This window comes from Sus scrofa, chromosome 7 (genome assembly GCF_000003025.6).
Source record: "Sus scrofa isolate TJ Tabasco breed Duroc chromosome 7, Sscrofa11.1, whole genome shotgun sequence".
Lineage (NCBI taxonomy): Eukaryota > Metazoa > Chordata > Mammalia > Artiodactyla > Suidae > Sus > Sus scrofa.
Window position 1 is genome coordinate 99,022,732 of NC_010449.5, and position 12,712 is coordinate 99,035,443.

General features: G+C 40.1%; 1 protein-coding gene across 1 annotated transcript in view; it reads left to right on the forward strand.

Moving 5' to 3' along the window:
* TTLL5 (tubulin tyrosine ligase like 5) overlaps positions 1-12,712 on the forward strand; it is a 267,739-nt gene that overhangs the window by 200,394 nt on the left and 54,633 nt on the right. Inside the window, exon 29 of the mRNA XM_021099539.1 lies at positions 8,922-9,117. Coding sequence (XP_020955198.1) covers positions 8,922-9,117 — 196 coding nt within the window. The remainder of the gene's footprint in view (positions 1-8,921; positions 9,118-12,712) is intronic.

Here is a 12,712-nt window from a genome sequence, read left to right on the forward strand (position 1 = left end):
TTAAAGTAGAAGCTTAGAACATAGATTTTATAATGCTATATATTCTGCCGAAGGACTGTTTTAATTGCATCTCAGATTTTGTTTGTTTTTATTACCATTCAGTTTAATGTATTTTCTAATTTCTCTTGTGATTTCTTCTTTGATCCATAGATTATTTAAAGTATGTTGTTTAATTTCCAAATATTTGGGAATTTTCTAGATATTTTATTGTTACTGGTTTTTAATTTAATACCATTGTGGTTAGAGTATAGATAGATCCAAAAAGATATTGCTGTGATTTATGTCAAAGAGTGTTTTGCCTATATTTTACTCTAGGTAGGAGTTTTATAGTGTTTGGTTTTACATTTAGATCTTTAATCAATTTTGAGTTTATTTTTGTAAATGGTTTTAGGGAATGTTCTGATTTCATTCTTTTGCATGTAGCTGTCCAGTTTTCCCAATACTACTTGTGGAACAAACTGTCTTTTCTCTATTGCATATTCTTCCCTCCTTTGTCACCGATGAATTTACCATAGGTGTGTGGGTTTATTTCTGGGCTTTCTGTCCTGTTCCACTGATCTATGTATTTCTGTTTTGCTGCCAATACTATATGGTTTTGATGACTATAGCCTTATAGTATAGTCTGAAGTCAAGGAGCCTGATTCCTTTAGCTCTGCTCTTCTTTCATAAGATTGCTTTGGCTATTTGGGGTCTTTTGTGTTTCCATACAAATTTTAAAATTATTTGTTCTAGTTTTGGGGAAAATGCCAGGTGTAATTTGATAGGGACCGCATTGAATCTGCAGATTGGCTAGGGTAATATAGTCATTCTGACAGTATTGATTTTCTAATCCAAGAACACAGTATATCTAAATATTTCTTCTGCCCCATTCTCCCTCAACTTATTGAGATTCCAATTTTATGTATGTTAGATATTCTCCTCTACTGTGTCCAATCTGCTGTTAAGCATTTTGAATGTACTCCTCATTTCTGATCTTATTTTTTTTTTTTCATTTTTAGGATTCTTGTTTGGTTCTTTTTTTATAGATGTTACCTCTCTATTAAAATCCTCCATCTGTATGTATGTGTTGCCCACCTTTCACACTAGCCTCTTTTACGTATTTATCATAGTTATTTTGAAGTCCATGTCTGTTAAGTCCAACATCTGTACTATCTGTACCAGAAGGACCATTCACAGTGTTCTTCTGTTGGCTGTTTTTTCTCATGACTAGTATTTACTTGTTTCTGCATGTCTTTTATAATTATTAATTATATGCTGAACATTTTAGGTAAAACCACACTTAAGTAAATGATATTTATAGCATGCTCCCCCCCCAAGAAAATACATATTCTTTCTTTTCTTAGGCTGTTGATGTGTGGGAAGGGGGCAGAAGGAGAAGGGGTTAAGCCAGTCTGATAATTAAGCTGTGTCTGGACTTTGTTGTGGCTTTAGTTAGATTTAATTCACCTCTAGCTCCAAATATTTTGGGGGCAAGATGGGACCAACAGTAAGAATCTAAAGATCTTTTTGTGCTCTGCAATCATGTGGTCATTTTTCTGAACCATGGGAGATCTCTGCTTTTCATCCTGAATATCAGCTTTTTGGGTAGCTAAGGAGTCCTTTTCTTTCCAATCTTGCTTTCTTCCCACCTCCCCACATCCCCAGGCTGTGGCAGCCTGTCTTGCAATAGGTCTGTGGGTTTTCAAAGTGCTATTCATGGACCTGTAGATCAGGGTGGGGGAGGGGCAGTGGGGAGGGGGAATCCTCAAGACCTTCAGAGGAAGCCAATAGGGTCAAACATTTTTTCATAGCAATTCTAAGACTTCTGCATCTTTCGCTATTCTGATGTGTACACTGATGGTGCAAAAAACAATGGTGATTTTGTAAAATTGTTCATTCCTTAACGCAAATTAAGGCAGTGGCACCAAACTTTGTGGTAATCATTGTATTCTTTACGACCAGATCATTGTAGTTACAAGAGAAATGCCAGTGCTACTTCAGAATAGCCTTGATATAAGCAGTAATAACTAAATCTCAACCCTGGATTATATTTCTTTTTAATATTCTATCTGACAAAGTGGAATGTACAACTGAAACGCTTCTGCTGCATACTGTATTATAATTGTCTCAAGGAAAAGCACTTGCATGTCTGAGTTGGAGTCTAAACTAGCCACTTTTTTCATGAACGGTTTTTACGTGAATATTTTCTAGACAAACTATGGTTTTTCCTATTTGGATATTTGACAGATGTTTTCTCAAAAATACGCAACCCATCCTCTTCAAGGGAAAAAATTAGAAGAATTGGTTGTCAGTGATAAAATTCTGGCTTTTAAGAAAAAACTAAGAATTTTGAAAAATTTATATCTACCACTATGAATTTGACACCTTCCTGATATTCAGACTCTTTTGATGAGATTCAAGTGATAGTAACAAATATAGTTTTTTAACATTATGTAATGAAATGTGTTGACATTTGGAAGGTCTGCATAACTCAGTGAACCAATATTCCTAGAGACTAATGCTTGATGTTATAAAAATCTTGTATGGATAAAAGGATCCATTCAAAATGCAAGATTGACCAACAAAGTATGAAGAGCTCAAAGTATGAATTGGTTTCAGATTCTACATTACAACGAACTTTTAGACTACTGCTTGCTGAGTTTTGGTGATGGTCAAAGAATAATATCCATAATTTCTCTGAAAGGCACTTTAATCAGTCCCTGCCCACTCCCCAGCCTTCATCATCCCTGTGCATATGATGGAAGAGTTGATAGGTGGTGCAGATTCAGTCTGTGGCTGGGGCTTCAGGGAGCCTAACCTGTCATACCAGCGGATAATATGTAGATAGAAAAAGCCTGTCCAAAGTTGAGCTGGTAGTGCCTTAACTCCCATCTGTGCAGGTTCCTTCTCCTCCTAAGGGCCATCCTGGCTAAAAGCAACAAGCTTGTCACTTTTGGGGATTTTATTCATACAGGTTTCTGTATGTCCTTGGCATTTTGTTGGGTTTGAAGTAAGTATGATTTAGCAGTTTATTCAGCTTGTTCTTTTTGTTAAGGTAAAAGTGATAATCTCATGAAACTTCCTACTTTCTCAGAAGCGAAAGTCCCAAGGGAACTTTATTTTGTCTTTTTTTTTTTTTTTTTTTGCCATTTCTTGGGCCGCTCTCGCGGCATATGGAGGTTCCCAGGCTAGGGATTGAATCGGAGCTGTAGCTGCCGGCCTACGCCAGAGCCACAGCAATGCCAGATCCGAGCCGTGTCTGCAACCTACACCACAGCTCACGGCAACGCCGGATCGTTAACCCACTGAGCAAGGGCAGGGATCAAACCCTTAACCTCATGGCTACTAGTCAGATTCATTTCCTCTGTGCTACAACAGAAACTCCTTACATTCTTATTTTTTTAATTTGGTTTTTGCCTTTGCTTTAACTGCAAGAGAGTTAATATCCAAAATAGTGAATGAGGAGTTCCCATGGTGGCTCAGTGGTAATGAATCCTACTGGTATCCATGAGGATGTGGGTTTGATCCCTGGCCTTGCTTAGTGGGTTAAGGATCCAGCATTGCTGTGAGCTGTGGTGTAGACTGGCAGCTACAGTTCTGATTTGATTGACCCCTAGCCTGGGAACCTCCATATGCTGCAGGTGCGGCTCTTTAAAAAAAAAAAAAAAAAAAAGAGGTGAATGAAGAAGCCATATTAAAGTAGAGAGGGTTCTATTTTCATTATTTCTGTGGGTGGCGGGTAGAACTCCCCTTTGGGATCATCAGTTTTAAGGCGTTCCAGAGGCCTGTCCGGTTCTCTCTCACTCTCCCTTCAGCACTGTCTAGGACAAAAAAAGGAAACCACTAGAGAGAAGAAAAGTAATAGTAGTGTTGGTGGTGGGAATATATTTTTGGAGCCCTTACAGATGAAGAAAGTTTAATAAAGCATAGAGAAGTTGGATGTAATAAAGGCCTCAGTGGAGAGCCCTACCCTACCTATTCTCTCCTTATTCATTTGGTCTTTGTGAATATGACTCAATCCCAACTGTCCTGGGAAGGATTGGGAATGGAGCACACAACATTCCATGCAGAATCACTCTCATCTTGTCCTTGGAAATACCCCTCAAAGTCAAGGGAGATCCCACCACTTTTTTTTAATGGCATTCTGATCACATAGCTTCCTTATTCTGACCAGCACTGCATTGTAAGCTCGTGGGAGCCACTCTCTCATTTGTAGGACTTTTGGCATTGAAAGCACCTTTCCAGCCCTTGCTATGCGCCATGACTACTTTGTTTGAGATTGAAAATTTATGGACAAAGAAAATGTACCCTCTGCCATCCTTAAATATCTGTAAATTCCATGACGTATAGTGGAATAAGCACCATGGAAGTAGGTAGATACCTTTTTTTATTTAAAAAAAAAAATGGCAAGATTTTCCCAGAAAGCACCTCCTTCATGGCCTTTCAGTGCTTCTTATTAGAAGCACCATTGGCATTTTGAGTAGCACATACTTTCCTAGCACAGGGCTCTTCCTCACGTTATGGGACATTTAGCATCCTTGACTTCTACCTCCTAAATATCAGAAATCCCCCACCCCCATTGCTAACACCCTCAAGAGAACAAGGTGTCCTCATACAGAGTTGCTCAGGTTTTGCTCGGATTGGATGGTGGAAGCTGGGGAAATGGACTGCGGAATCACAGGCTTTGTACACTGTCCTATTCCTCTGTCTCATCCGTACCCTGCGCTCTTGCACATCGTTCTTGGGAAATCTTGACACTGAAAGCATATCTACAAAGAGGGCAACAGCCTGCTCAGGAGATCCTGCTTCACTCAAGATTTGTACATTTTACAAATTTCCTCCACGTTCCTTACAACCAACATCCATTTGATGGAACAGTTATTAAAAAGGAAAAGAGACAGCCCTTTAGTGTGTTTTGGTTAGAGGTTGGTGTGAGGGGTGTGCTGCTGGAAGGGCAGTTATGGTAAAAAAAAAAAAAAAAAAAAAAAAAAAAAAACACTTCGTCCTGCAGAGCCTCAGTGTAATCTAAGAAGGTAAGACAAAGTTGTACAAAAAAGCTAATAAGAGGACATGTGGCTTAGAAAATTTTGCCATATTGTTGCCTATTAGCTGCATATGTAATCAGAGCAAAATACAGGTATTTCACTTTGATTCTTTGAATTTAAATCAAATGTTAAACACCCTGAGCATTCCCATGGCTAATTCTTTTGACTCTGTATATCTTGCTCTAGAAATAATACAGAACTATTGGAAGTTATTTACAGGGAATGTATGCAATATTGTATTTTAGTATTGAGCAAAGAGTTACATAAAAACTAAATTTTAGAATAATTGAATCTCAAGTTTTTGGTGAGAGTAGAAAATATATTGTTAGTAAACTAGAATGAACTGAGGTTCAAGAAATTGGAATGGAATTTTGGATGGGAATGGAAATTCTTATATGCCACACAAAGGATATGTAGACACATAATCACAGGCAAAGTCCGAGTGAGAGCCCACCTGACACCTTCCATGTCAGTCATTACAGTCCTTGAAGATTGCAAACCCCAAAGCCTTGTTCTTTAACTGTGAGATATGGTGGCCAGAGTAACACCCACCAGAATTCAAAGCCAACAAGTTCTCATGGCATGTACCACATTGCCTTACACAGCTGAGCACTCCTGCACACCACTCCTCCCAATGTTGTGCTGTAAAAATTTCCTTCCTCTTTGCCAGAAGCCTTTACTTGCTTGATAAACTCCTATTTGTGATTTGGAGATAGTACTTATGTTACCAATGAGATTAAAAATGGGTTTCACTACAAAAGTTTATGACGTTACAGTCTGCTCATTGTGTGTGCAGTTGGATGAATAAACCTCCTCTCATCCGAAGTCCCTCATTTTATCTGCCTCTTACACAGCCACAGACCCCCGCTTTGCAACACACACCTGGGACTGTCCAAACAAGGGGACCTAGTTACAAATTCTGATTTCTGATCACAACAGGAAGGCATTAAGGTAAATGCCTGCCAGGAATATTTGTTATTAAAGCAATTAAAAAAAAAAAAACAACCATCTAGCTAGCCCATGAGATGAGCTCTAATACAAGCTACACAGGTATATAAATTGTTTGTGGCCGTGCCTGTGGCATGCAAGAAAGTTCCCAGGCCAGGGATCACATCCACATCAAGGCAGTACAATGCCAGGTCCTTAAACCCTGTGCTACCAGGGAACTCTGATAAATCTTTTGTCAAATTCCTGAGTCTGGATTGCTTCTTGTGGCCAGAAACTTTTGTGTAACCAGCAAGCCAGGAATGGAAGCAGAATCACAATCGATGAATTCTCTCACTTTCGGCTCAGTCATCATAAATAGTAGTTTCATTCTAGATTCAAATACCTGCCTGAATTGCCATGGAAACCTCAAGGTTATTCAGCCAGGCAGCTCCTGCTGCATCATCTCTTCCCTTGTGGACATATGTTCAGTGGATCAGCTCACTCCTGCCTCGAGCCTTCTCTTCATTTACACCTAAGTACCTTGCTCCATTGCCCTGCCTTCTACTCTGGGACTCACTCAGTTGCTTAGCTGTTTCGCAGGTTATCTTGAGTAAGCTTTTCTTTGCCCTCCCTAGTGAGAACAGAGATAAAGGTTTTCTCCGGCCCCTCCCTTCTTAACCCTGTAACTGCTGTTCGACTTCCCACTCAACACTTCACTTTGAGAATGATGTTAACATTTTGTTCACATACTCAGGTATTTATTATACTTGATCATTGTCCCCAGACTTCTCCACACCTCCAGAAACCCCTTGGGAAATATCATGTCAGCAACACACACATGAAGGCAATTCAGGAGGGATCATGGAAGATCATTGTCATACTAAAAAAAAAAAAAAAAAGAATAAGCTCTGCGCTCTCTGGTACCACTTCTCCAAGGAGATACTTTCTCCAACTGAAAGCACTTACTTGTGCACCTGAACCGTGTGAGCCAAACTGTGGGAGGAAGTGAGCAAGGGATGGGACATATCAGGGGTGAGATTACGTGAATAGAAAACCTTTCATCCATGGCCTTCAGAATATATTACACAGACTTTCCCTTAACTAAGTGTCTGGAAACCTCTTTGAGAGACTTAGGGAAACCAAAGGACCAAGCTGTGAGAGAGGAGGTCCAGGCAAGGGAGGAGCATGGGCTCTGCCCTCAACAGACTTCCCACTTTGCTCCCTCCCCACAGGGCCAGCTGGGGTCACTGAGACCAGGCTGTTAATAACCAGGCGGCTGGTAGGTCAGGACTCAGGAAGGTGTGGGAACTCACCCCACTGTTGTTGCATCTCTGCACTGAAACGACCATTAACACCAAAGGATGTTTACAGAGGAAAGAATAACATGATGATTTGAATCTCTATGAATATGTCTCTTGAATTAGGCACTGTTTTATTCCTGAGCCCCATTAGCCAAAATTTTGGGATAAGGTTGTTCACTGTGAAACGATTAGTGTTTCTTCTACATACAATTTTTTTGGTCACTGTAACTCTAAAAGGGAAAAAGTAGTTCCCCGGTGGCACAGTGGGTTAAGTATCCGATGTTGTCACTGTAGTGGCCCCGGTTCAGTCCTTGGCCTGGGGACTTCCACATGCTGCTGGTGTGGCCAAAAACAAAAAGCGGGGGGTGGGTGATGGAAATACAGTGTAGTTAAGGAAAGCTCAGAGATGAATCGCCAAAAGTGTGAAGGCGATGGAAGGATTTCCAAATAAGACTGTTCTAAAAATAAATGGGGACCTTTAAAAAGAAAAAAAAAAAAATCTGTGGCAAAATAATACACCAAGTAAAACTTACCATTTTTAAGTGTACAGTTCATTGGCATTTAGTACATTTACAGTATTGTGCAACCATCCCTGCCATCCATCTCCGAAACATTTTCATCATTGTAAGCTAAAACTCAGTACCCACTGAACACTAACACCCTGTGCCACTGGCCCCCGAGCCACAGACAGCCACCTTTCTACTTTCTGTCTCTAGGAGTTTGACTGTTCTGGGACAAATCATACGATATTTGTCCTTTTCTGACTGACTTATGTCACTTAGCAAAATATCTCCAATGTGTATAAGCTAAAGCTAAACATCAGCCTGCCTGGGGACCCTGATGAGAGGAACAATGAAAAGTGTATCTTCTCACATCAGTAATGTTATCCCATGATGAGGACATATAGGCTCAAATATAAACACTTCTTTTCAAAATGTAGATGCTTCACTCATGGGTGGCTAAGAAAACTAAGACTTTTCTGTAATTGACCCCTATTCTTTTCAAGTTGATGTTACAGAAGATGATTATGCCTCTCTTCTTACCTTAAAATAACCTACCATCATGCGTTTGAAGCTCTCTGGGCTCCTCTTGGCAATTACAGAGGAATGAAATTCCTAACCTTAATAATTTTTCTTTTTTGTTGTTGTTTTTGTTTGTTTGTTTTTTAGGGCGGCACCTGCTGCATATGGATGGAAGTTCCCAGGCTAGGGGTTGAATTGGAGCTGCAGCTGCCAGCCATAGCCACAGCAATGTGGGATCCAAGCCGTGTCTGCAACCTACACCACAGTTCATGGCAATGCCAGATCCTTAACCCACTGAGTGAGGTCAAGGATTGAACCTGCAACCTCATGGTTATTGGTCGGATTTGTTTCCACTACACCACAGTGGGAACGCCCCTATCTTAATTATGTAACATTCAATAGATATTTTATTAAACTGACCATGTGCCAAGCCTTTTGATAAGTGAAGAGAATGGAGAGCAGAGCAGACCACCTGGGTCATCGTTGAGCTGCAGTTTAGTTGGCGAGTCAGTCAGTTCATCACACAAACAAATTTGTAATTCCAAACCATGTTCAGTTCTATAACAGAAAAATAACTGAACTATTTCTCTCCTTTCCTTCATTGTTCGCACAACTACTCTAAGAATTCCATTCTCTTTTTCCTTCAGGAGCCTCCAAACAGGTGGCTTTGCCTGGGAGGGAGAGGTGGAGAACAGTGCGTATAGCAAGGCTACAGGGGTGGTCCCCCAGCACAAGTACCACCCCACAGCAGGCAGCTACCAACTCCATTTTGCCCTGCAACAACTGGAACAGCAAAAACTACAGTCCCGGCAGCTTCTGGACCAGAGTCGAGCCCGGCATCAGGTAATTCAAGATAAGGCTTTTCCATGTGTTAATATCTTCCTTCTGTTGGCTTGAAAAAAAAGTTGATGAGAAATGTAGGAATAGTTGCTCCAAAGTTTAGCAGTGCCACCATGGTTTGACTGGTTCCTAGGGACTCTAAACATGGGAAAGAAATGTGCTGAAGCCCTATGTTGACTTTGCTGGAAGGTGATGTTGAATCAGTTTTGACATTTTTTTCATTTGAATGTTTCTCCACAAAAATCTCTTTTGTAGTATTTACCCTTTCTGTTGCATGATCTTTGTTCAGTAATTTCCCAAAGGGTCTGAATTCCCAGATACCCAAAAGCCAATGTTTTGAAGATTTTTTTTTTTTTTTTCGTCCTTTTAGGGCCGTACCTGTGGCATATGGAGGTTCCCAGGCTAGGGGTCTAATCAGAGCTATAGCTGCTGGCCTACACCAAAGCCACAGCAACGCCAGATCCAAGCCGTGTCTGCAGCCTACACCACAGCTCACAGCAATGCCGGATCCTTAACCCACTGAGCGAGGCCAGGGATCGAACCTGCAGCCTCATGGTTCCTAATCGGATTTGTTTCTTCTGCACCACAACAGGAACTCTGATTTTTTTCTAAATACACTACTTCCTTGCCTTCTTAGACTTGGTATATATAAGCATACATTAGTCTTTCATGGCCTATCAAGATTTTCAAGGAATAAATAACATTCATATTCTTGTAGAAAACGGTTTTTGTGTGTGTGTGTGTGTGTCTTTTTGCCATTTCTTGGGCCACTCCCACGGCATATGGAGGTTCCCAGGCTAGGGGTCGAATCAGAGCTGTAGCAACCAGCCTACGCCACAGCCACAGCAACGTGGGATCCGAGCCGCGTCTGCAACCTACACCACAACTCACGGCAACGCCGGATCCTTAACCCACTGAGCAAGGGCAGGATCGAATCCACAACCTCATGGTTCCTAGTCAGATTCGTTAACCACTGTGCCACGACGGGAACTCGGAAAATGGTTTTTAAGTTAGGTTGTTACTCTTCTGTTTTGACAGTTTGTATACCACACTGTACACAAAAATGTAAAATAGACACAAGAATCCTTGTTGTTATAGAAATTACATCCTAGTGAAATATTGATTCCCTACTCACTGTCTATAAAGCGATAAACTCCTGGGTAGGGGTGTAAGGGAACTATGTAAGTATATTGCACTAATCTATCAGTATGGCCCCAATTACAAAAAAGTCAACCTATGAAGACTTAAATTTTTATTAATGACTTAGGATTATCATTAGATTCAGTTGCCATGTTCTACAGGTTGTGTTGGACTGAATCTATATTGGTTCTGTGAGCTTCCCCGATACTTGGTTATGTGAGGAAATAGCTTGTATCAGCTTAATCTTTTGTCATTTGCTCTTATAAAAATGTAGTTTGTAGTGTGTGTTAGTTTGTGCAAAATTAACACTCATCCGAAGACTAAGGCAGAGTCCCCGAAGTTTTTTTTTTTTCCTTCTAAATAAAACAATTATCATTATGCTCTCTATCTTTACTTGAATTTTCAGCTACTATCCAGGTCCAAACAAATTTTATTTTTTCAATATTCATCACTTGATCATCTTTATCTGTGATAATATACTCTGTATATTGTATTAATTCATTATAATTGAGAAATCATAAGTGCAGGCATTTGTAAAGTCATTTTTTAGGTCATTTCTACTGGAGAAAAATCCTGACTTCTTATCTGTAAAGCATGAAATGTAGCATCACCACACAGCTCTCTATCATGTAGAAATTTCCTTATTTAAAAAGTCTTTGGGGAGTTCCCATTGTGGCTCAGGGTTAACGAACCCAGCTAGTATCCATGAGGATGCAGGTTCGATCCCTGGCCTCACTACAGCGGGTTAAGGATCTGGCATTGCTTTGAGCTGTGGTGTAGGTCACAGATGCAACTTGGATCTGGCATTGCTGTGGCTGGCAGCTACAGCTCTGATTTGACCCCTAGCCTCAGAGGGTCCATATGCTGTGGGTGCTATGTATGACAAACCCAGAGCTAACATCATTCTCAATGGTGAAAAGCAGAAACAGTTCCCACCAAGATCAGGAGCAAGACAAGGATGCCTGCTGTCACCACTACTATTCACTATAGTTTTGGAAGTCCTAGCCATAGCAATCAGAGAAGTAAAAGAAATAAAAGGAATCCAAATTGGAAAGGAAGAACTAAAACTATCACTATTTGCAGATGACATGATACTATACCTAGAGAATCATAAAGACTCTATCAGAAAACTGTTAGAGCTCATCCATGAATTTGGCAAAGTCGCAGGATACAAAATCAGCACACAGAAATCTACTGTATTTCTATATGCTAGCAATGAAAGATTAGAAAGAGAAATTAGGGAAGCAATCCCATTTACCATTGCATCCAAAAGAATAAAATACCTAGGAGTAAACCTACCTAAAGAGACAAAAGACCTCTACTCTGAAAACTATAAGACACTGAAGAAAGAAATCAAAGATGACACAAACAGATGGAAAGACATACCATGCTCTTGGATTGGAAGAGTCAATATTATCAAAATGACTATACTACCCAAGGCAATCTACAGATTCAATGCAATCCCTATCAAATTACCAAGGACATTTTTCTCAGAACTCAAACAAAATATTTTAAAGTTTGTTTGGAGGCACAGAAGGTCCAGAATAGCTAAAGACATCCTGAAAAAGAAAAAAAGGAGCTGAAGGAATCAGGCTTTCTGACTCCAGACTATACTAAAAAGCTTCAGTCATTAAAACCATATGGTATGGCACAAAGACAAATATAGACCAGTGGAACAGGATAGAAAGCCCAGAATTAAATCCACACACCTACAGTCAACTCATCTATGACAAAAGAGGCAAGAATACTCAATGGAGAAAAGACAGCCCCTTCAATAAATGGTGCTGGGAAAACTGCACAGCCACATGCAGAAGAATGAAATTAGAACACTCCCTAACACCATACACAAAAATAAACTCAAAATGGATTAAAGAGCTAGATATAAGACCAGATACTATAAAACTCTTAGAGGAAAACATAGGCCAAACACTCTCTGACAGCAACATCTTCTCAGATCCACCTCTTAGAGTAATGACAATAAAAACAAAAATAAACAAATGGGACTTAATTAAACTTCAAAGTTTCTGCACAGCGAAGGAAACCCTAAACAAAACGATAAGACAACCCACAGAATGGGAGAAAAATCTTTGCAAATGAATCAACTGACAAGGGATTAATCTCCAACATTTATAAACTCCTCCTACAGCTCAATACCAAAAAAACAAACAAGCCCATCAAAAAATGGGCAGAAGATCTAAACAGACAACTCTCTAAAGAAGACATGCGGCTGGCCAAAAAACACATGAAAAGATGTTCAGCATCACTCATTGTTAGAGAAATGCAAATCAAAACCACTCTGAGCTACCACCTTACACCAGCCAGAATGGCCATCATCCAAAAGTCTACAAACAATAAGTGCTGGAGAAAAATGAACCCTATTACACTGTTGGTGAGAATGTAAATTTTTGCAACCACTGTGGAAAACAGTATGGAGATTCCTCAGAAAGCTAAACATAGA